General features: G+C 41.0%; 2 protein-coding genes across 5 annotated transcripts; one reads left to right on the forward strand and one right to left on the reverse strand.

The window, feature by feature from the left end:
* Positions 1-853: 853 nt before the first annotated feature.
* Positions 854-11,538, reverse strand: map7d2a (MAP7 domain containing 2a). 4 transcript variants are annotated; one of them, XM_071460414.1, is made up of 17 exons: positions 11,195-11,538; positions 9,272-9,364; positions 8,719-8,805; positions 8,519-8,596; positions 7,806-7,969; positions 7,532-7,628; positions 6,583-6,672; positions 4,694-4,800; positions 4,466-4,581; positions 3,949-4,337; positions 3,723-3,870; positions 3,464-3,623; positions 3,263-3,370; positions 3,086-3,136; positions 2,832-2,871; positions 1,313-2,012; positions 854-1,116 (listed from the first exon to the last, which is right to left on the reverse strand). In XM_071460414.1, the coding sequence occupies exons 1-17, from the start codon at positions 11,229-11,231 to the stop codon at positions 858-860; spliced, it is 2,724 nt and encodes a 907-aa protein (XP_071316515.1). In that variant the 5' UTR covers positions 11,232-11,538; the 3' UTR covers positions 854-857. The 4 variants fall into 4 exon arrangements, with proteins under 4 accessions (XP_071316515.1, XP_071316514.1, XP_071316513.1 ...); XM_071460413.1 differs by having other exon boundaries at positions 3,263-3,367; positions 8,710-8,805; positions 11,195-11,518; XM_071460412.1 differs by having other exon boundaries at positions 8,710-8,805; positions 11,195-11,518.
* A 758-nt stretch (positions 11,539-12,296) lies between these two features.
* pdha1a (pyruvate dehydrogenase E1 subunit alpha 1a) lies at positions 12,297-21,173 on the forward strand. The gene is made up of 11 exons (XM_071460418.1): positions 12,297-12,446; positions 13,281-13,349; positions 13,447-13,620; positions 13,889-14,015; positions 14,165-14,256; positions 15,325-15,417; positions 16,050-16,205; positions 17,022-17,093; positions 17,180-17,247; positions 17,854-17,962; positions 18,874-21,173. The coding sequence occupies exons 1-11, from the start codon at positions 12,399-12,401 to the stop codon at positions 19,036-19,038; spliced, it is 1,173 nt and encodes a 390-aa protein (XP_071316519.1). The 5' UTR covers positions 12,297-12,398; the 3' UTR covers positions 19,039-21,173.
* The last annotated feature ends 439 nt before the right edge of the window (positions 21,174-21,612 follow it).

Genomic DNA, 21,612 nt, shown 5'->3' on the forward strand with positions numbered 1-21,612 from the left:
ATGCCATGATTTTTTTTTTTTTTTCATGTGCAATAACATTCAAGTTGCCAGCTTTGGACTCGTCTTTCTCACTCACGTGCAGTTAGAAAGTCTCAGTTAAAGTTGAAATAAAAGGAATCATCTCATTGCCAAGAGGAGAAAATGTGCATTAACAATCCTATGATCAGACCTCACTTTAAATCCATTAACTTCCAGCCAAATCAATCATCAGTACATGCATGAAGAGCAAGTATTAAGAATGAAGTTGTCATGAAAATGAAATGGTCATGCCTTCCCAGCAACACACTAAATTAGACTGAATGGCTTAAGAGGGCATGTGGAAAGGCAGCAGTACAAATGCAGTCATGGATGCTTTGAGTAGGCTTTATTACTCTAGTAATGGGGCTGAACTGGGATCCAGTGAGGGATCTGTGCAGGGAAAATTAAAGATTCTTACCAAGCTACTGTACGTTAGCAATAGTGTCTTTTCTAAATATCTATAATGAAATTATATTTGTCTTTTGTGTCATTATTTCACATATCCAGACACACCTTCCTCCCCTCTCTTTCACATGTGCTCACATTGCACACACTTTAACTAAAAATCAAACAAAATCTTTGACGCATATTTTGAATGGTCAGTTGCTATGTGATTATAATATAGGAGATGCTTTGTTTATATTGCAAGTCATGGTTTACAGTTTTTTTTAAAAGTCATTCTCTATGGCTCTATTCCCATAAATGTAGCGGCACAGGGGCACATAGTCAAAAAATGGCACCCCCTTGAGTATGTGTGTGTGTGTGTGTGTGTGTGTGGGGACGGAAGAGAGAGAGAGAGAAGGCAAGCGAGAGGGGAAGAGAAAGACAGAATTAATGGACTACTGGATGCTAAGTTTATTTGAGGATGAAGATGATGTCCCAATGAGCTTTGAGTCTGACATGGGACTAACAACACCCTCAATGAGGTTCTTGTTGCAGTCGCCTATGTTGCCTTCAGAGGACAGTTTGGGGTAGGTGACGCTGCCTGTCAGGTCCATCAGATCTTCTAGAGCACGGGTGTTACTCATGCTACTGTGCTGGATTTCATTGACTGGCGAGAACTCTGGGATTGAAATCAGTTCTTCCTTTGAGGCTGGGCTGAAATATAACAATAAAAACACTTGTTACTTACAATATCCAGGTCCTGTAATTCATTTGGCACTGAAAAATACTGGTGTACTTAATGATGTAATGTGTAATGTGGTAAAGTCATGTCTAATAGTTTTCAAAATAAGATCATCCCATTAATTTTGTTCAGTCCAGACAAAAAATAAAGGGTTACCTGATAACTCACCTGACCTCCATGGACTGTACCTCATCACATGACCCCTTTCCCTTCACATCTAGTGGCTCCAGCTTGATGATTGGCGGTGATAGGTGTCCCACTGGAGGGGGTGCCACTGAGGCTTTAATAACCCCCATCTGAGGCCCCCCTTTAACCTTTTCCTCAGCTGCTGACACATGCAGGTTTTGTTGTTTGCTTCTCTCATCACTTTGACGGCTACTCATCAAGACACTTCCTTTATCCTTCACTGCTCCATTCATCATAGTGCCCTCCTTTTGGTTGGCTTTGGCATCTGCTTTCGGCTTTGTTGGCTCTTTATTTATTTGGTCTGTGGCTTTAACGTCTGTGACTTTAATATTTGCTCCGTGCTGCTTGTTTACTTTCATTTCCACCTGTCTTCCCTGTTGCTTGAGAACACAGGCTTTGGTTTCTTTCTTAAGTTGGCTGCCATGCTCTTCGCTGATTTGTTTGGTGTCCGGTATCTTGTCAGGAACGCTGTGTGTCGGTGTCACTTGATGAGTGTTGTTTTTAACTTGCACACTCTTCTGACTTTCCATCTGTGCTGTTGCTGCTGCTGCTGCTTCTTTCTTGACCGGGACACTTTCCTTCGTTTTGACCTGGACTGTGACCTGCTCTTTAACCTGAAACTCAACGTTTTTGGACACTCGCTCATTCACCTGAGCATTAGTTTGAACAGTCTTTACATCCCCTGTGGAGAAAAAAAAAAATCACAGTGGGCTTCACTTTATTTGGACTGTCCAGTTCACATTAACTCAATTTCATAGTAGAGGAAACTATTAATTTGTCCAAATTGAAGACTCAGGTCTGGTCTGTTCCTGCTGACGGTGGCACCTGTATTACTGGTCAAGCTGATACTGAATACTGACATTGGCTCAATTGTGAAACCGAAATGAGTACAGTATTGACACAGGACAGTTCAAATAAAGTGTTTCGCTCACACTCTACAGAGCAACCCCCCACAGAGATAGCACTGAATAATTCTTCCAAGGGCATTTTCAAGAGCAGCTAATTTTATAGCCAGCTCCCATGGTGCTGCTCTACAGTGAAAGGTGCCCTATCAGCACCAAGAGTATAGTCCTTAGCTTCTGCTCCATATTCCAGAAAATACTGCATAACCCACACCAAATGGTTTTTAATGCACAGACCGAACAACAAACAATGTAAGAATGCAGGATTCTGCTTGGCCAACAAGCTGATACAGACAAGGGTCACTGCTGTTCATTCTTCTGAATAGCCAGAGCCAAAGCATCAGAATTATTACATAACAAAACAATAATAAAAAATGCTGGGAAAATATTGGCATCGTCCCCTATTGAGATTTCACACAAGCCAACTCATAAAAACGTAGCTCTCTGCTGCACATGCTCAAAATAAGCTAATAAATGAATCAGAACCACACATATCCTGTTTGCATTTTTACAGCTGCCAGGCATACAGCGAGGGGCAGAGTGAGCACAAGCAACAGGCAAACTGAGGTATTTGCAGGGTGACTGAATAGCATACTAACCTGGTGGTGAGACGGACTTTGTCTCCACCTGTTCCTCCCTCTGATTCAATGCAGAACAGAGACGATCGAGTCAACGTTTGTGGCAATCAAAACACAGAACCAAAGTATCACCAACAGCAGAATTTAATAAAGACAACAACAGAAAGCCAAAGTTTTAATAAATTAATGTTGAAAAAAATCACAATCACATAATCAGCAGGTGGTTAAAGGCAGCAGGTCTACTGTACGAGAACAGAGGGTGTCTCTTACAGTACCTTCAATTCAGCTTCACCCTTCCTAGTTCTCTTCATGATCTCCTCAATTCTCTGCAAAAATATATATAAATATAACTTTTAATCACTGTGTGAAAAATACAGAATTCCAGAGTTGAAAATATCTCAAATGCAACATGCAGTGAGTGCTTGTTCTTGCTGATAGGGTTTTAAAATAACCTTTTTTCGTAGTTGCCTCTCCTCCTCCTCTTGTTGCGTCTGCATTTCTCTGTCTTGCCGTTGACGCGCTGCATCCTCCTGAGCCTGGGCTTTGGCTTTTTCTCTCTGCTAAGATCAAGATGAAATATTTATGTAACCACAACTGAAGACAGAACTGAATTGACATAATTTACCTAAAATTTACTTATAATCATCTCTGACCTCTTCATCCATCTGGGACTGTAGCTCTTTCTCCTGCTCCTCCTTCTTCAGCCTGTGAGGATCCTCCTCATTTATCCGCTTTTCCTTTGCTTGTTGAGCCTTCACCTCTTGCTGTTGCTGCTCCTGTGCGAGCTTCTTCTTTAGCTGCTCTTCCTTTAGTCTGATTGGCAGGTACACACACTCGTTATACACGTTACACAAACAAATTACCCATTCTGTTTCATGCTGTCTTTAAATGATGATGTATCCAATGAACCACCTTTCTTCTTCCTTTTGTTCCCATTTTTTCTCTTCCAGTTCTTTCTGAGCCCGGGCCTGACGCCTACGCTCTGCCAGCAACCTGGTAGCCTCCTCTGCATTTGTTGTGCCAGCTGCCACCTTCCCTGTGGCTGTGCATGGTGCTGACTCTGTCAAACATAGAAAGACTGATGTAAGAATCATCCAAATGTATAAAAGTAAGGTAGCAAATACTCTGCTATCATCACCTTTTTTCACGTCTCCATCCTGAAAGTTGCTCTGTGTCTTCTCTGATGAATTCACTTTGGGAGACATTTGGTCCTTTCTGTCAGGGGACTGGTTTTTTTCAGATGCGTCACCTTTGAGGCGCTTATCAGTGGTTTCCCCTTTAGAAGATCTTGTTTTAGTGATTTCAGCATCGACCACGTTCTGCTCAGCTTGTGAAGATGTATTTGTGCTGTTAAGGTCAGTATTCTTTTTCACTGCCGTCTCAGCTTTGGGTTGTTCGCTGTGTTTCTCCACCTTCTTCTCTTCTGCTTTCCTATCATCACTTGACACGTTTAGACGATGTCTTGTAGGGGAGCCATGGTACTGATGTGCATTGCTAGGAGACTGGGCACGTATCTTAGATGCCAGCCTGCACGGATAAGAGATGTTTAAGTATCATGACACAGAAGAAAATAGTGCTGTGCAAACAAGGTAACGGTCCCAGCTGACAGCCACCTCTACCCACCCTTCAAATCAGCATCAAACAAATAATCTTACTTAGGGGCCACAGGGGAAGCTAAGTGCTTGGTGGCACTAGCAGGAGATTCAGATCTTCTAACCGGTGACCCACAACTTGGTGATGCAGTTCTTCTGTCTCTGCGCAGCCGTTGTTTCTGTAAGCAGTGTTTTTGTGAGTCATTCAAGCAATAAGATCTCATAACCATTAATGTTTGATTCTTACAGGTGTTATGTTAGTATGTCAAGGTATAAGGTGTGAGGGCTGACCTTGGGGGTGTTGGGAGTGGACTGAGAGCCTCCCTGAAGTCCAGCTCTGTTGTGATCTGCGGGGTTGAGTGAGCTGCAGAAAGGTGACCTGTGAGGACTGCAGGGTGCTGCGTGATGACAAACACGATGCTTATCAAACCAAATGATGCTAAATAACAAGTGACACGGGGATATCAATACAGTAGCCACAGGGGGCTTGCCTGGACAGTGTGTGTTGCATTCAGCTGAAGCTTACAAACTCATTTTTGCAGCTGGCAGAGATGATACTGCAGGACAGATTAATATGAGGGTCAGTTGCCACAATCTATGATTTAGGTGAAAATATATTAGGGGCATCAATATCCATGTTTCACTGAGTGATAACTTTTTTCCTCTTTGGCTGAAGTTGTGGTAGTCAGATTTTGGTTAGTGTAGAGAAGCTGCAAACTTAGAGCCCAAATGTAGAAAATATTTCTCAGGATCAGGTGTTATTCACAACACTGAATTTTGCATATTTACTTTTGCAGCAATAGATAAAAATGCAACATGAACCTTGAACAGATCAGCTCTGTCCTGCTGAACTTTCTAAAATTGACAAACAGATATGGAGGGAGACATCCTTGTTGTGCTTCTGCCAGAAAAAGAGGTAATTGATTTCCATTCATTAGACTAGGCCTGACTGGGCAGGGTAGGTTACTGAACACGTTTGTCTTTCCACTGCCAATGTGACTGATTCAGCCAGTGGTCAGACATAATGCAGTGTGTTAATGCCACAGTTGGTCATTTTTAAAAATGAGTTCACATACTACCATGCAGCATGATGCAAGCACAGACATGCCGTGGCTGTGAGCAACAATCCCACCAATAATTCACCGTGCCACATCCACAACAATGACAGCAAATTAAAACACACACAGACATTATGCAAACCCACAATCACAAAAGCAGAGGCCCTAAACTTGCCACCTCCTGTAACTTCTCATCCGTCTGTCACTGTCTGCAAAGAGTGATCTCTAAAGAGCGGAGCCATCTCAGTAGAATGACTGCATCTATTTTAGTTCTAGGTCATTTGCGATTAATCTCCAAAACTGTCAGCTCCAGGGACCTGGAGTCAGGACCACTTAGCTGCTTTCATTTTGAAACTCTAACAGAGCTGAAACAGATGCCCCTTACACATCTTCACACAGTGACAATAATACCCCCTGGGTCGGCGATCACTGAGATTCTCAAGTCATTTTATCCAGTGTCCTTTGGCCTGTTTGTAATTACTAGAACAACTAGTCCAGAGGGTTGAGTTCTACATACTGAAAGTATGTCTTTACTAAAACAAACATGTCACATAGGAATACTGGGCTAAGGGTGTTGTGTGTTTAATCGAGGAAAACAGGTTCCTGCAAACAAGACTCAGTCTATAAAACAGCTGATGCTGGTGCATTTTTAACTGCATGATGGTCCACATGAAGTCGTAGAGTTTGCCTCTACAAGAGAGGAGACAATGAAAGGTCCTGCCACGACATGAGGAAGATGGAAGTGTTTTTGGCTTGGTTTTGCCTGAAGGACCTGTGCTTTGGGACAATGTTAGTATAATCACTATGAACACAGCCTTTTTCAGTGATAACTCAAAGATAAATGCAATTGCAGTTGAGCACAAACACAGCAAACATACTTAATCCTGCAGTACATACAGATCACTTGCAAGCATACAGTATCTTACAAAAAGAGAACCTGTAAAAGTCCAACAACAGAGCATCTTAACACACATGCATCACAGAAAAACAACACATTTGTCTGTGGTTTAAATTAAAGTTTCAGCCCGCCCGAAGGCAAACCAACACCAATATGGTAACTGTTGATGAACAGGAGGGGAGATACATTTGGGAGGGCAAGGGGGGAGGGGGGCTTAACTTTACCAGATTCGCTGACAGCAGGAAGGGGGGAGGCAATGCCATGGGAAAAGGCGGAGGCAGCAGAGAAAGGGAGTGGGGCATTCTCACTGTCACCTATAGGCAGCAGGCGGAGCAGAGCAGAGCAGACAGAGCATTATGAACAGTTTATCTGAGCAGTTCCTCGTCCAGCTGTAGAGACCTGGATGGGAGTTGACATAACAGCAGGGATGTTGTGATGTACTGTAACCAGTCTTTGTTCTTGTCTGACCAAAAGCCACAATGTGCAGTTTTAGAAATTTTACAACTGGTGATGCATCGGTGGTGGTATCAAAACAGACACCATGGCAGACTTGTTTGGACATTTCCATTATTTCAATCATCTACAACAGTTTACAACAGACACCGGTTTATAACAGACACCAGCACAGATACTGTATGTAACTCCATCCTGTCTCTGTGGGAAACCAGGAACCCAGTTTCTGCTCATGCGTACTTCAGCAGCCAGGCTGTCAGCAATAATCAGGCCAAAGGAAAGGCTCTCATTCACACATACTCACACACACACTCACACACACACAGACATAGTCGTGTCTCCATGACTTCAGAGGACATTAAATTGACCTGCATTCACTTCCTGGACTTACTCTAACCTTAAACATAACTACTGTTTGTTTGAACCTAACCTTACCCAAACCCTGAACTAGACCTAACCTCATCCAAACCTAATCCAAACCTTAAAACATGTCTTTATTTTAAAATTGAATGATTTACATATAGGGACTTGCTTTTTGTCCCACAATATAGAAGAAATGTCCCCATAATGTGACTGTGTAAACAGATTTACACACACACACACACACTTTGTGTAATAAAGAAATAAAGCAAAATGCAATCCTTCTGAATTTTCCTTCCATTTCCTGCTGTTTCAGGTCATTCACATTTATCTAACTGCTTCTAAAAGCTTTGTCCTTACCTGCTCCTGTAGGGCAGCCCCTGCTCCAACGTTTGGTCCTCTGCTCCAGCTGAAGGCTTCGCTCAAGAGAGCGTTTCATCAGGGCCTCCAACCGCTCCTGAAGGCGACACAACACAGCTGACTTTTATTTGAATGCTGTCCCTTCACCACTGCTTTTCTCATAAATACAGTATGTCACAGTCCAACATGATTATCTTTTTATGCATTTGTAAGCTTTAGATCAGATCACTGCAGTCTTGCACACACAAGACCACAACATTTTTAATGGGCTGACCCTCTCCTCCTCGAGCTGCTGCCTCCTCTTCTCCTCCACTGCAGCTCTGCGGAGCTCCTCTTTCTGCCTCTGCTCCTCCAGCCGCCTCCAGCGTTCCTCCACAGTGCGTTCATACTGAAGCCGAGCCCTGCGCTCCTTCTCCCTGATCAGCTGCTCCCTGGCCGCTGAGAGAGACGACACACATTTTTTGACACAGGCTCCCAGGAAAAAATAAGAGTTAATGAACCAATGTTGCTGCCGGTGGCTTTTTGCTCTTCAGTTTGTAGAAATAAGACTTGTTTGTTTACCATTTGCAACAGCAATTTGAACAATGCATTGTAATCTAATTTTTAAAAAATGGTGCAGGTATTTCTTTATTTCTTTTTGATTTTTAAAGTAAAAACCTGCGTGTTGCAGTGAAATTCATTTTGCCTCAGTTCACCCCTAAGACCAAATCACGAAGACAGAAATCCTTGTCACCATGAGGCAAATGCAGGGGCCGGAGGATTAACTGTGAGTGTGAGACCTACTTTTGCCGACTACTCTGTGTTACTGCCACATTCTCTGAAGTGACAATGCTCATCATATCAGGAGCTCAGTGAACTCAAAATGAATCCTCTGTTGGCTTGCAAAGCCCCTTCATAGCCAATTAAACTGTAGAGACAAAAAACTTTTCAGGGAAACTGCACAGGAACAGAGAACTACAGGCATTTCAAACCCAGGACATCACCTACCCAGACTTCTCTCCCTCTCCTCGCGTCTCTCTTTGGCTAATCGCATCCTGTCGTCAGTCTTCATATAACCCTCCGCGGCTGAAAGATGAATGATGATATCACCGAAAAAAAATTTAAAAAGCAGTGGCAACGTACCCGAATTAAAGGGCAGAGAAAAGTGCAGCTTAGCAGAGACAAACAGTGAGACTTACTTTGTTTACCTGCATGGTTGTTACTGATGTTGGCCGCTAAGTGTGAAGGGGACGCGTGTCCATTTATGTGTGGCTTCCTCTCTGTGTTCGATGGAGCTGGAATCACCATGACAGAAGGAGAGAGAGCACACTCAGCTTTGTCCAGAGAGGCATGACATCAGCACCACAGCACTGAGCTGCAGTGCTGCTTTCTTACCACCAGAGGGAAATACTTTGGCTGCCCTGTGATAAGTGCATTGTGTTGCGAAATGCCAAGTATCCCCATGCCAAGGGCAAACTGCAGCAGTGTGCAGGAGAGGGGTGGAAACTGTCCTTGATGTGATAGCCACTCCACATATGCTGAATGTCGCTTTTGGTTATTGTTGCTGAGGTTTTGTCTCTGCTCTGAAACACATTTTCCTGATACACATGAGCCTAAAGACTCACATTATGCAGCCTATAATGATTCCTCAGTAATTGTGAAATAATCCAAATGATTGTGTAGTAAGTGATTTTCGTTCAGATGAAGTCCCTTGAAAGGATAGTGTGAATTGCATGACAGAAGCCGGGGAGGATTACTCACTAGTTTTTCCCGTTCGAGCTGGAGAGCTGTGACTGGTTGACGGAGATCTCTTGTCAGGAAGTAGAGTGATGGATGGCGCTGTCATCTTTTCACCTGGCACAAAAAACAAATATGTGAAAATTGACCTAAACAAGAATCTCCTCCATCAATATCATAAATCACAAAGGTTATAAACGGTATGAATGGAGGTGGTATATGGCCAAGAAATTATAGTCACAGGATGTGTGACTATAATTTCTTGGCGTGTGTGTGTGTGTGTGTGCGCGCGCGCACACGCGCACACGTGTGAAATCACAGATGAGAGCGGGAGTGACACATCACACATTTATTCATTCACTGTGATAAATCTGTCATTGAGACACAAAAAGAAACCTAAATTGGAGTAAATATTCAAAATTTGAATCACTTTTAATGTAGTGGTTGCCAAATACCTACATCTACATCTCAACACTGTGAAGAGTCTCTTTCTAACTCTGTGAACTACAGAGGTAAACGCTTTAATTCCACAAAGTCACTGAATCAGTATTTGCACTGTAGGCTAGACTGCCAACACAAAGTCAGTCGCTTTACTCGATCGAGTGAATCACTCTCTTTTCGGTCAGGGCTTTTATTGTGCAGTGAAACCTGGCAGACAACCCTGACTCCCACTTAAATGAGGTTTGGCAGTCAGAAGAGCTGCTGCTGCTGCTGCTGCTGCTGTTGTATTTCACTTTGCTCACTTTCACCTGAATGTTTATGCCCAACTGACTTCACTAAACATGTTACTGTTCTCATTCATCATGTTTAACTTGCAACATTTATCATTTTCCATGACAACATCTTTTATTGATTTTTCAGTGGCCACATGGGTAGTCAACCTCTAATGATCCATGGGTGTATTTACAGCTTTGAGAGGAACACTGCTCTGTATCACTAGACTATATCATTATGCTACTATGTTTTATTTCTATAACTTATAGAGCTGTCCTGGCACTATTGTTTAGCATAAAACCTGCTGTTATAAAAATAAAAGCTTCAGCAACAAAATGATGTGTTCATAAAGATAAAAGTAAAATGAAGACTGACTTTTTTGGTTCAGCATTTGTCTGAGATTCCAACATTCAGTAGTTCAGTAGCAATTTTTCATTCTCAATGAAGCGGTGAACTAGTGTGACATGGACAAGTGTAGAGTCACTCATCTGTATCGCATTTGATCGGCTTTTCCCTCTTTCAGGGTGTGGGGGGTAAAATATATTATATAATATTATTATATATAATATAATTTTCACCTTCGTTCTGCTCTGCAGAGCAAATAACAACAGTCTTCACCCTCCAAAGTCATCAAACAATGGTCTGATGTTTTTCAAATCACACAGTGTAATCCGTGGGTCTTTCCTGTGTCATGGGCTTCAATCCAGTCTCCCTCTCTCCACCCATTTGAACCCTTTTATCCGATTGAGTCGCGTCATCACAAATAATGGCAACACACACACGCCTGATGTTGCTTTGAAATGACCCCTTAAGTCTGTAATGATGACACCTACATATGTACGAGAAGATGTATAGATCACACAATGACAGGGGGCAGAGACACACAAAGAGGTACGCCTAGTTCTGTTTTGCTCACTTTCTCTCGTGATAAAAAAAACAACAACACAAAAAAAAATACATTAGGCCGAGTGATATGTTTTGTTTGTTTTTTTTTTTTATGGGAAATAAAAATATGTTTGACCATGCAAACCAGCGTCCAGTGAATACAACCTGCACAGTTTTGTTGAGAAAATAAACAGAGGAGTGAAGCCGGATCACCGCTGCGCAGCCAGCATCGTGCACATAAGGCGGTGGAAATGTCAGTTGCGTCATTCATGAGTCCGCTTGAAACACAACAACAAGGAGCCCGACAGCACGACGACACCGGCCCGACGGACTCCGCATCGAGCTTACCTGTTATTGCGTTGGACGGTGGGACCTCTTTCGCCATGGTAGCTGTCACAGGCAGAATACACCCAAACGTGCGGACGAGCTGTCACGCAAAACGCTCTGCAGTGATGCCAATGCAGCACAGGTACCCCGCTCCTCTCCACAGCAGCGGGTGGTGAGCAGCCACAGGGGACGAGGACGATCAGACACCATTCAGCTGAACAGTCTGAAGGTCATTAAGGAGGCTGCAGATGGTGGACAGGACCGGAGCGTTTTGTGTGGACGGAGGAGGGAGACGATGATGCTGCTGATGCTGATGCTGATGCTGATGCTGCTGGGACTGAAGCGCAGATGATGGTGCGCACACAGTCGAGTTTACAACCGATCGACCACACGGTGCGTCGCAGCGTAAGCCCGCCCCCATCAGCACATTACCGGTAGATGGAGGAGATTTCCTCTCTTCAAACAGCTCAAACAGGCCCCACAGGAAATTCAGCTTGGATGCAATGACAATCAGCAGGACGGCACACACACACACACACACACTGCTGCCACGGGCCGAGAACAATTTGCACCCTGATAAGTGCGTCCTGAATTCATTACACAATAGGTTCACCACAAATGATTTGAGGGGAAAAATGCAACACATATATCAGAGTTACATAAACTGAGATAAAAACTAAACCTAACAAACTCTTAATTATGAGGGAGATGATGTGTGACAACTAACTTCACGAGTTTTGGCAGAATTTTGACAGCAGGTTAACACAAATGTTCATGTCAAGATCATGTCACCTGTTTAACAGCTCAAAGACATATAGGCCCATTAACAGTGTTTTTCCCAATTCTGTGATATTTCCTTATATCTGAAACGTGATTTTGAATTGAAAACATTTTTTTCAGTAGTCAGCTGAGAGCATTTCATCTGTTTGGTTTGTCAGAGAAGCTGTAAAACATGGCAAAATACAGTGGAAACAATACGATACAAGAGGAACACCACTTCAATACTTTTGCACACAATACTTTTGCTATTTATGTATTTATTTAATTCATTTGATTAAAAAAAAGAAATACTTTCACAGGTGGTATCACATTAGACCAGAGAAGAAGAGGGGGCAGCAGCGGTTTTTCCTGCAGTTATTAACGACATAGAAGAAGAGCGGACCCGGAAGGACAGACTCTGACAGAAGGACGGAGCTGTGCTGCGCTGGGAGCTAGTTCAGGAAAGATGCTGACCAACATCTCTAATGTGCTGAGAGCTTGTGCTCAGAGAAATGTAAGTACACAAAGTTTTTAAACTACGGACTACCAAAGCCAAATGTTACTGTCTTCCTCTTAAACCTCCAGTGTTTACCCAAAACAAAACAGTCATCGCTGTTCTGACCTTGTGAGGCCGAATGGTAGCTTGTCTGGCTAACACAGCGAAAAAAACTGCACACAAACTACATGACAGCGTTAGTCAGTGAAGGACCCAGCACTTTTACATTTTCCTTAATTTTACGTTGTTTAAATATTTGCTTCGCATTACGAAACCAGTGGTGAAACAGCGGACAGCTTGAGTAACCCATGTGAAAACCTGGCAGCTCATCTGTGAAGTGGGGGGGAAACACAGAACCTTAAAAAAAGGTTTATTTTTGTACTGATTTATACTTGATTTAACTATATTGTATTCATCACAATTATGGATACGGGCTGTAGATGATGGTCCGATGTTTGTCTGCTGTGTTGCACTTAAGGGAAAAAACTTGAAGGCAGGTTGTTACAGTGCTGTTAAATTCACTGCTCTGCTGGTTACATTAACAAATTTTAGGTCTGAGTATCAAAAACTGTCAAGTACTGAAAGCTGCCATCAAATATCTGGTCAGACTCATAATTTTGTATACTTATTGTCTGAACAGATTTCTGATTTGAATAATTATTTTGCCAATTGTAGACTATTTTATTTATAAAAAATGTAGTGCAGCTTCTTGTGTTAAAACTTCCTATTTTGCTAATTAGAAAAATAAGTTTATATATTTTTAAAAATTCATACTGAAACTTAGTTTCAAATCTTTGATTTGATAGCTTTTTTGATCTGTCATTTTTAAAATGATCTTGTCTCCCATTCCAGGGGGCTGCAGCGGTCGTGTCAGCACGCACATATGCTGACTTCACAACCCAGGCTACTTTTGAAATAAAGGTAAGCGTCATACACTAAGTTGTATCTTGTACTGAACTGATCAATGCACATTGCAGTTTGTGTTGTGACTTCTTACGGTGTTTTTCCTTCCCTCTAGAAATGTGATGTCCACAAGCTGGATGAGGCCCCGGCCACTCAGGTGGTTATGACTCGTGATGAGGGTCTGCAGTACTACCGCACCATGCAGACAATGAGGCGTATGGAGCTGAAGGCAGATCAGTTGTACAAGCAGAAGATCATCAGAGGCTTTTGCCACTTGTATGATGGCCAGGTAGAATGACCTATGAGTCTATACAATGAAAATATATGGAGAGTTTCATCCTAATATTAGAATAATCATTTATGTTTGCCACCGTGAGATGTGAACACTTCAGCAAGATTATTAACTGGCAAAGTCTGCATTGAAAATCAGATGCACACAGTATTAAAAAAAGAAGATGTAGCGATGGAAGTGCTTCTTAATTTTTACATCTCACATCTCCATGAACAGTATGTAGGCCCACAGACCACATGTCAGGCTGTTTGTTTTCTCTTCGTAGGAAGCTTGTGCAGTTGGTATTGAAGCAGCAATTAATCTGACAGACCACCTGATCACTGCGTACCGCGCCCACGGCTACACCTACACCAGAGGAGGGACCGTGAAGGAGATCATGGCTGAGCTCACTGGTGAGTCTGCAGGCCTGAGACAAAATCTGACATATTTTCAGTTTCTGGACAATGTTGAGCTTCAGTCATGTTTGAGTTTAACATATATATTGTTCTCCTGTTTTTATTTCACCTCAGCTTTCTTACCCCCATTTGTTTTTAATATACAGGCAGAAGAGGAGGTATTGCAAAGGGCAAAGGAGGCTCTATGCACATGTACTGTAAAAACTTCTACGGAGGAAATGGAATTGTCGGAGCTCAGGTAAATCACTAAAGTCTACTAGCTGGCTGTTTGACACCAAACTCATCAATTGGTCCTTTATTCTGTGTTTATTATCAAGTGTGGTCTCTGAACTGGTGATTCTGCTACCCTGTTAAGCTGTTTTAGAAAGGAGTGATAATTAGATTGAAAACTACTGACTCACGTGGGAAGTTAGTGTAAACATAAATCTACATGTACTACCAGTATGTTGTGAGTTTGATGTAACCATGATAAGTAATTGTGAACACAGATACTAGAAGGACACTCTGAGTACGCAGACCTCGGCCAAGGCCAACATCAAACAACATACACCAGACTTCAGAGAAAAAAAAATTCATATTGATAGTAAATGACCTGGATCTGACCCAAAATTTAGTAGGTTGCTCCCTGGTCCATGCTCTACCCCCTCCACCAAGTTTGGTGGAAATCGGTTCAGTATGTTTTGCGTAATCCTGCCAACAAATAAACAGACACAGGTGAAAACACAACCTCCTCAATGGAGGTAATAAGTGGGTCTTGTTTGATGGCGTTTACAGATGTTGTGGAAACATTGTGTAACTGAGGTAATGTGACACTGGTCATAAACATGTTTATTTGGCCTGACTGGTCCCATGGGTGCGTGCCCCAGTTTTCCCAGGAGAACGAAATGCCCGGCTCGACAGAGTTAACTACGTTCGCATTCATTAGTTGCAAATGGAGATGTTCAATAAACTGTGTTTATATAACGTGTTCATGCACAACACTGGTAATGAGTGTCAGATAACCACATACAGGCAAGTCACATAAAAGATAAAATTGACTTTGTACAAAAAAAAAGATTTTATTTACACCAAATTTATCCAGCCAGATGCTGTTGTCATGTGAAAACCCTGTAACTTGTTTTTATGTATTTCACGTTTTTTACGTTATGTTTGAATGTCTCGGGAAAGATTTCAGTCTTCGGGCCATTGAACCCACTGAAAACAGTGCTGCATGAAGGTGCTCCTCGTTACATTGTTAAATCGTGTACTTCATATTTTAAGGTCAATATACATTACGTAACCCCAGATATATCTTGATTCTCCTCAGGTTCCCCTTGGTGCTGGTGTGGCTCTGGCCTGCAAATATCAGGGCAACAATGAGCTGTGTGTCTGTCTCTATGGTGACGGTGCTGCCAACCAGGTATGGCACAGGAAACACTGCAGTTTAATGTCTAGCTTTTGTTTGATTACTGGTTTGGATCAATAACAGCTTCAATCAAAAGTGGGGGGGGGGGGGTCTTTCTCCAAAGATGAAGGTTTAATTCTGCTTTTGTACTTCACTGATGTGCACTCACCATCTTCCAACCTGCTGAGTTTTGTTCACAGTTACAGGGAGTTAAACCTCATACATTACCACCTTAACAGTGGATTTCAAACTGGCCTCTGTGTTACTCCTTCATTAACAATTGTATATTTTTAACTGCAAATATCTTATGTAAGTGCTGTCTGTGCCTGTAAACCTGAAGACATTTTTTAGCAACTTTACCAATAAATATATGGAATGCTACAGATGCAGGTCAGCTACGTAGTGTTAATTAAGTTCAGTCTGTTTCTCTACTTTAAAATCAGAGCTGCTACTGATCTTAAAGACATCCTGTAACTGAGCTAACCCCAGCTGCTCATTACACACCTTCAAATTAAATGCAGGGACATAAAGTTTGTTGTAAGGAGGGAAAATGGTTCAACTCTGCAGAAAATTTGCTACATACATGTATCACATCTTTATTCCAAGTTAAAAAAACAAAAAAAAAACATTCTTTGTGTGCTTCACAGGGTCAGATCTTTGAGACGTACAATATGGCAGCACTTTGGAAGTTGCCCGTCATCTTCATCTGTGAGAACAACAGGTATGGCATGGGCACATCAGTGGAGCGAGCTGCAGCCAGCACAGACTACTTCAAGAGAGGAGACTTTATTCCTGGTCTGCGGGTAATGTCCTGACTCATTTGTATGAACCTTTTTCTCCACTGTTTAAACTGACTACACAGAATAGTTTATATATGTTAACACACGTTCTAACACAGCTAAGTCTTAATTTGGCAATTAAAACAAGATGGTCATGGTGATAACATCATCGTAACATTGCTGGATTGGATTCTTAGTAAGTTCCTTGTACAGTTACTTCAGAAAGTATTCAGACGCCTTCACCTTTTGTCTTGTAGATTTACTTTTAAATGGATATAATTGACATTTGACATCAATTGACAATCAATAACCCATAATGACAAAGTAAAACATGCTTTTAATAAAATTCACAAACTGAATGCTCTCATTTCAAAAGTGTTCAGACCCTTTGCTATGGCACTTCATAAATGTGGTCGGTTACATCATGTTTCCTTTAATTATCCTTGAGTTGGGGTTAGAGTTAGTCTTTGATTTTCAATTTCAGTTTTCAATTCATAGTAAAGTTGCAAACATTTCTAAAAACATGTTTTTACTTTATCATTATTGGGTACTGAGTGTAGACTGGGCAAGAATGGCAATTTTAAATTAAATCTACAACTCAATAAAGAAAAAATGAAGGGGTCTGAATACTTTCAGAAGCCACTGTACAGGACAGTGCCCTGTATATACAGTTGTCATAAACTTGAGTTTATCAGTCTTTCACATTATTCATTCGTGCTCCCAGTAGGCATGTGACATGAAACTTAATGAGATAAAAAAATTGAGTGGGGTCGTCCCTTTCCCGTCCATATGATCAGTTTAGTTTAAATGACTAATTTGGGATATTGTTTTTGTGTTCAGGTGGATGGGATGGATGTCCTGTGTGTTCGGGAAGCAACCAGGGTTGCAGCTGAACACTGCCGGTCTGGAAAGGTAAGTTAAAAATATGGAATCATAATAAGCCGGATATGTGATTTTCATTTTATCAGCTAAAAACCTTTTGACCTACTTTTCACCAGGGTCCCATTCTCATGGAGCTTCAGACATACCGCTACCATGGACACAGTATGAGTGATCCCGGTGTCAGGTAAACAATCACAGCTCCTGACCTTTTGTAAACTTGAATTTGTTACAGTTTAAATCTTTACTGTAACTGACATTGTCATTACTCTTTCTTGATTATATTTAAAGCACTTTTTTACTGTACTTTAGAAATGAACACTATTAATCTGACCTACAACTGTTATCCTCACTGTGCTGCTGCCCTTTGCTTCTGCCACTGTCCCACAGTAGTCTTCATGTATTCTCCCTCCCGCTGTAGTGGCCTTGCTATGCCCTGACCACAGCCTGGGCATAGACTGAACGCAGACACTAATACTGGTATTAGATTAGTTCAAATTGATAGTGGAGGAATTTCTCAAAGTTGTGATGAGAAATATAAACGCATCACAAATTACAGCAAAGTTACGTCAGTGTTATTCTATTGATAAGCAACAATTTCAGATCACTCCAACAGTGTTAAGGGGATTATTATGGTTTAAATGGTCTAAAAGTGATGTAATGCTGACAGTCAAGGTTTTCTAGTACTTGCATTGCAACACTTGGATTTGGTGTCAGCTCTAAAAAGATTTTTTTTAAATGACTGTATTAGTGTATCCCTACAACGTCCCTGCACCAATCTCTCCCCTCTCAGCTACCGCACACGCGAGGAGATCCAGGAGGTCCGCAGTAAGAGTGACCCCATCTCCATGCTGAAGGATCGTATGCTGAGCAACAACATGGCAAACGTGGAGGAGCTTAAGGTAGGAAATGAAAGCAATACAATATATAGAAATAAATTCTGTCTCATGAAATTATGAAATTCAGTTTAGGCTGTTTTTGAAACAAGAGTGTGAATATTATGTAAGGAAGTGAGCTTCCTAATTTATTGCAAATTTTAATTTTTGTGCCAGAAATGCTGATATAATTACTTACATGAATGCCATAAAAAAACATTTATGACAACAACATATAGTTATAAATGTCAAGATAATTAGTCTCCATAAAAAGATTTATAATGTTGTGAAAGAGGGTTATTGTAATACTCAAAAAAAAAAATTGTGTGTGCAATACTTTCAGCCTTCAACTGTTTGGATCAGGGAATATAAGTTATAGGTTATAATTATAGTTATAAGTTTATGACAGTTTTGCATTTGAAAACTTGTTAATGTGGAGCTGACGTGATTTCTGCTGCAGTCCTCCTTTGAGCTGCAAACCTGCAATGCATTGTTTAAACACAAGAGAGTGCTGGTCTGACTGGATTTAGCTTCTGTCTCATCTCTCACCACAGCACAAATACTGTAGAGGACAAGTTGGCCTGAGGCTAACACAGAGAACAGGGCTGTACAGTTTTTTAGTGTTTTTAATTTCCAGTCAAATCAGAAAATGGCAAAAATTCAGGATGTATCTTTTGTAAAACACATTTGTTTGCTATATTCTTTATTTACAGTATGCATCTTGTCTGCTACAGGGGCCTCAGTGATCAAGATCTAGTGAAAATGTCCCCTAACATTTATTTTATCATTTTAATAACAATATATATAATTTTATTTATTAATTTGCTCTAATTTAACAGTACACTTGTTCAACCAAATTTTCCTTGTTGTTTATATGTCCCATATGTGTCAGACAGCAAATTACTGTAATTCTCCTCCTTGCTGTGTTGTGTCTGTAGGAGATTGATGTAGAGGTGAGGAAGGAAATTGAAGATGCTGCTCAGTTTGCCACCACAGATCCTGAACCCCCTATGGAAGAACTGTGCAACCACATCTTTTCCAACAATCCCCCGTTGGAGGTGCGCGGCACGAACCCATGGTCCAAGCTGAAGTCTGTTAGCTAAAGTTTTTTCATCCCCTCTTGATGATATTAAATATATTGGCCACCCCCACCCCTCACATATATGCACACATCATTTAATGTTCCATAAACTCGTGCCTCAGACCCAGAGCTTAGATCAACAAGTTTTTACATTTCAAAACTGTTTCTTTTAACAGCAGGGCCATATTCACAAAGATGTTCTGAGAATCGAACCAACAAAGATCGACAAGAACACTAAATGCTTAAATATTTTTTTAAGTGCTAATTGTCTTGTCAGTCCCTCCTCTTTGCACCTGTCCGTGTCTGCATACAGACACAGTTAAAGACATCAGGGCTCATTATTCTACCTCCAGAAGAGCCATTGACTGCCATTAGTTTTTGTACACATTGAAAAGCTTCCAGCTTTTATAGTCTTGAAAGTTATCGTTGCTGCATAAATTATTTCATGGATCACTATAAACACAAAGCCTTACAAAGGGAAACGTACATCAGACGGACACAGCAGCGAGTGCAACCTCAAGTGCCATTTTTCTTTGCCTCTGTGTTCCTGTAGTCTCATGAAATTCTGTTGCGTACATATTTATTTTTCATCAGAATATTGAACTATGACACAACTCACCACATTGTTGGGCTTTAACTTTATGTCTAGTAATTAACATCGCCATCCGTGATGTTAGTGGGTTAGTTAAGGTCTTCATCTCATCTATCAAGTGCATGCATTGAAAGTTAAAAATGAATTTTAGAGGGAAGCTCAAGAAAATACTTAAGCTACTGTATTTATAGCGCACTGGGGTCTCTTAAGATTAAGCACTTAGCTTTTTTTAACCTCAGAAGGTTTTGTAAATCTGGCCCCATGTGAATATGTTCAGCAGATTCTAAATGTGCTTGTTTGATGTTTATCTCGGGTCATTTTTGAGGTGTAATTAAACAAATGTTCATCCATAACTGTTCATCTCAAGAGACTGACCTGTAAAAAATGGCTTTGTACTCTTTTATACTTAAGTGTACATGATAAATAATTCAATTTGAGATGGTCAGGTCTTGGCATTTTATTTTTTATTTAACCCCTTGTTACAAAGACACCATAAAAGGCAGCAGGGTAAAAACTGTTGTCACTATCAACCTCTTGATTGGTCTCCATATGTTTTTCTTTCGATATACTGTATGTAAGAAGGGTAAAGAATACCAAGGGGAAGGTTTAAAATATTTAAATGAATCTTGCCAAACCAAACACGTGCCTGGCAGATCTCTTGTTATTTAGAGGATGAACGTGTCATCTCATGTTTCGTGTCGCACTCCAAGCTGAGCAGGTGATTCTATGCATCTAAAAGCCAGATGTGTGAAGACAGATGTTCACAGAGTGTGTTTACATTCATATGGTTACTCAGGCGCTCAGGTGACTTTTTGAGTTTCATGACACAAACATTAACAGCTCATTTACTTATATTCAGAGAAGCTCTTATTCAATTTCTGATGTACATATGGACGATGCATTATCCTCAGTGCGTACACTCAAAATGACCACAGTCTAAACCAGTTGTGAATGTAAACACTGTGACTTCTAGTCTGAGTGTATTCATCAGCTAAGCTTCGCTATTCCAATTTTCCAAATCAAGGAGAAAAGTTGGGTTAAGTATTGTTGGTTCAGCAAGTAGAGTATCTGTCTGTGGTGCCACTCACTCAGAAGGTGCTGTGTGGTATTTTAACACATCAGCAGTGGCACATTATTGGCTCAAATTTGCAGGGATACGTGGACATTTTGAATTTCAGTCTGTTTTTTTTTTTTTTTCATTATTAAGTTCTTGAACACCTCATCATGACTAAACACCTCAGGTAGCAAAATACAAACAACCTGCACTTCAGCCTGTACTGCGAGCAGGAAGCTACCGTGTCAATTTTCACTTATTAATATTCATAAACTTTGTAACAATCCTTGTGGCTCTTTAACTGGTACCAGAATGGGAAGGTCTTAAAGTCTTTATTTAATAATAAAACAGACTTAAAACTTAAAATGTCAATACCTGTCTTCATAGAACTGAAAATGCCTACAGTGTGAGTATTTGTTGTAAACTGTTACATTGAGGATGGCAAAAGGAAACGCTCCATGGAAACATTGGTTTTATGTGTAAGCCGCTGTAATAAAAAGACTGTAAGGTACTGTATTTGTGTACTCCTCTTTCTTTATATGAATCTGTTGGGTGAATTCACAAAGTGCTTCGATGAACAGTGGTCAATGCTCATTACTTTGTCAGGAAGGATGTTTTTTTTTTAATGCAGACCTGGCTTACAAGTTCATACTTTCTCATTTTTGTGGTGGCACTCTTGCCCTTTTTGGATTTCTGAATATTTGCTTTCTTTTCCACGACTGCTGATCTCAGCCAACGTTCTTCTGCCTCAGTGAGGCCCCATGTCAAGTGATTTCAATAAAGTAGTCGAGTCACCAGTCATCAGTACACCGCCAAAGTTGTTTTGCAAATCAGTCTGAGTCTGAGGTGATCCAAAATGTGAGGTGGGCCTGATTTAAGTGCACATCTCTGATCAGGCTAAAATTGTTCTTACTGCAAATTAGAATTACATAAACATGGTTGTAATTTTG

The sequence above is a fragment of the Trachinotus anak genome, unplaced genomic scaffold, assembly GCF_046630095.1.
Source record: "Trachinotus anak isolate AG129_WGS33_773 ecotype Australia unplaced genomic scaffold, CSIRO_AGI_Tana_v1 ptg000024l, whole genome shotgun sequence".
Taxonomy (NCBI): domain Eukaryota; kingdom Metazoa; phylum Chordata; class Actinopteri; order Carangiformes; family Carangidae; genus Trachinotus; species Trachinotus anak.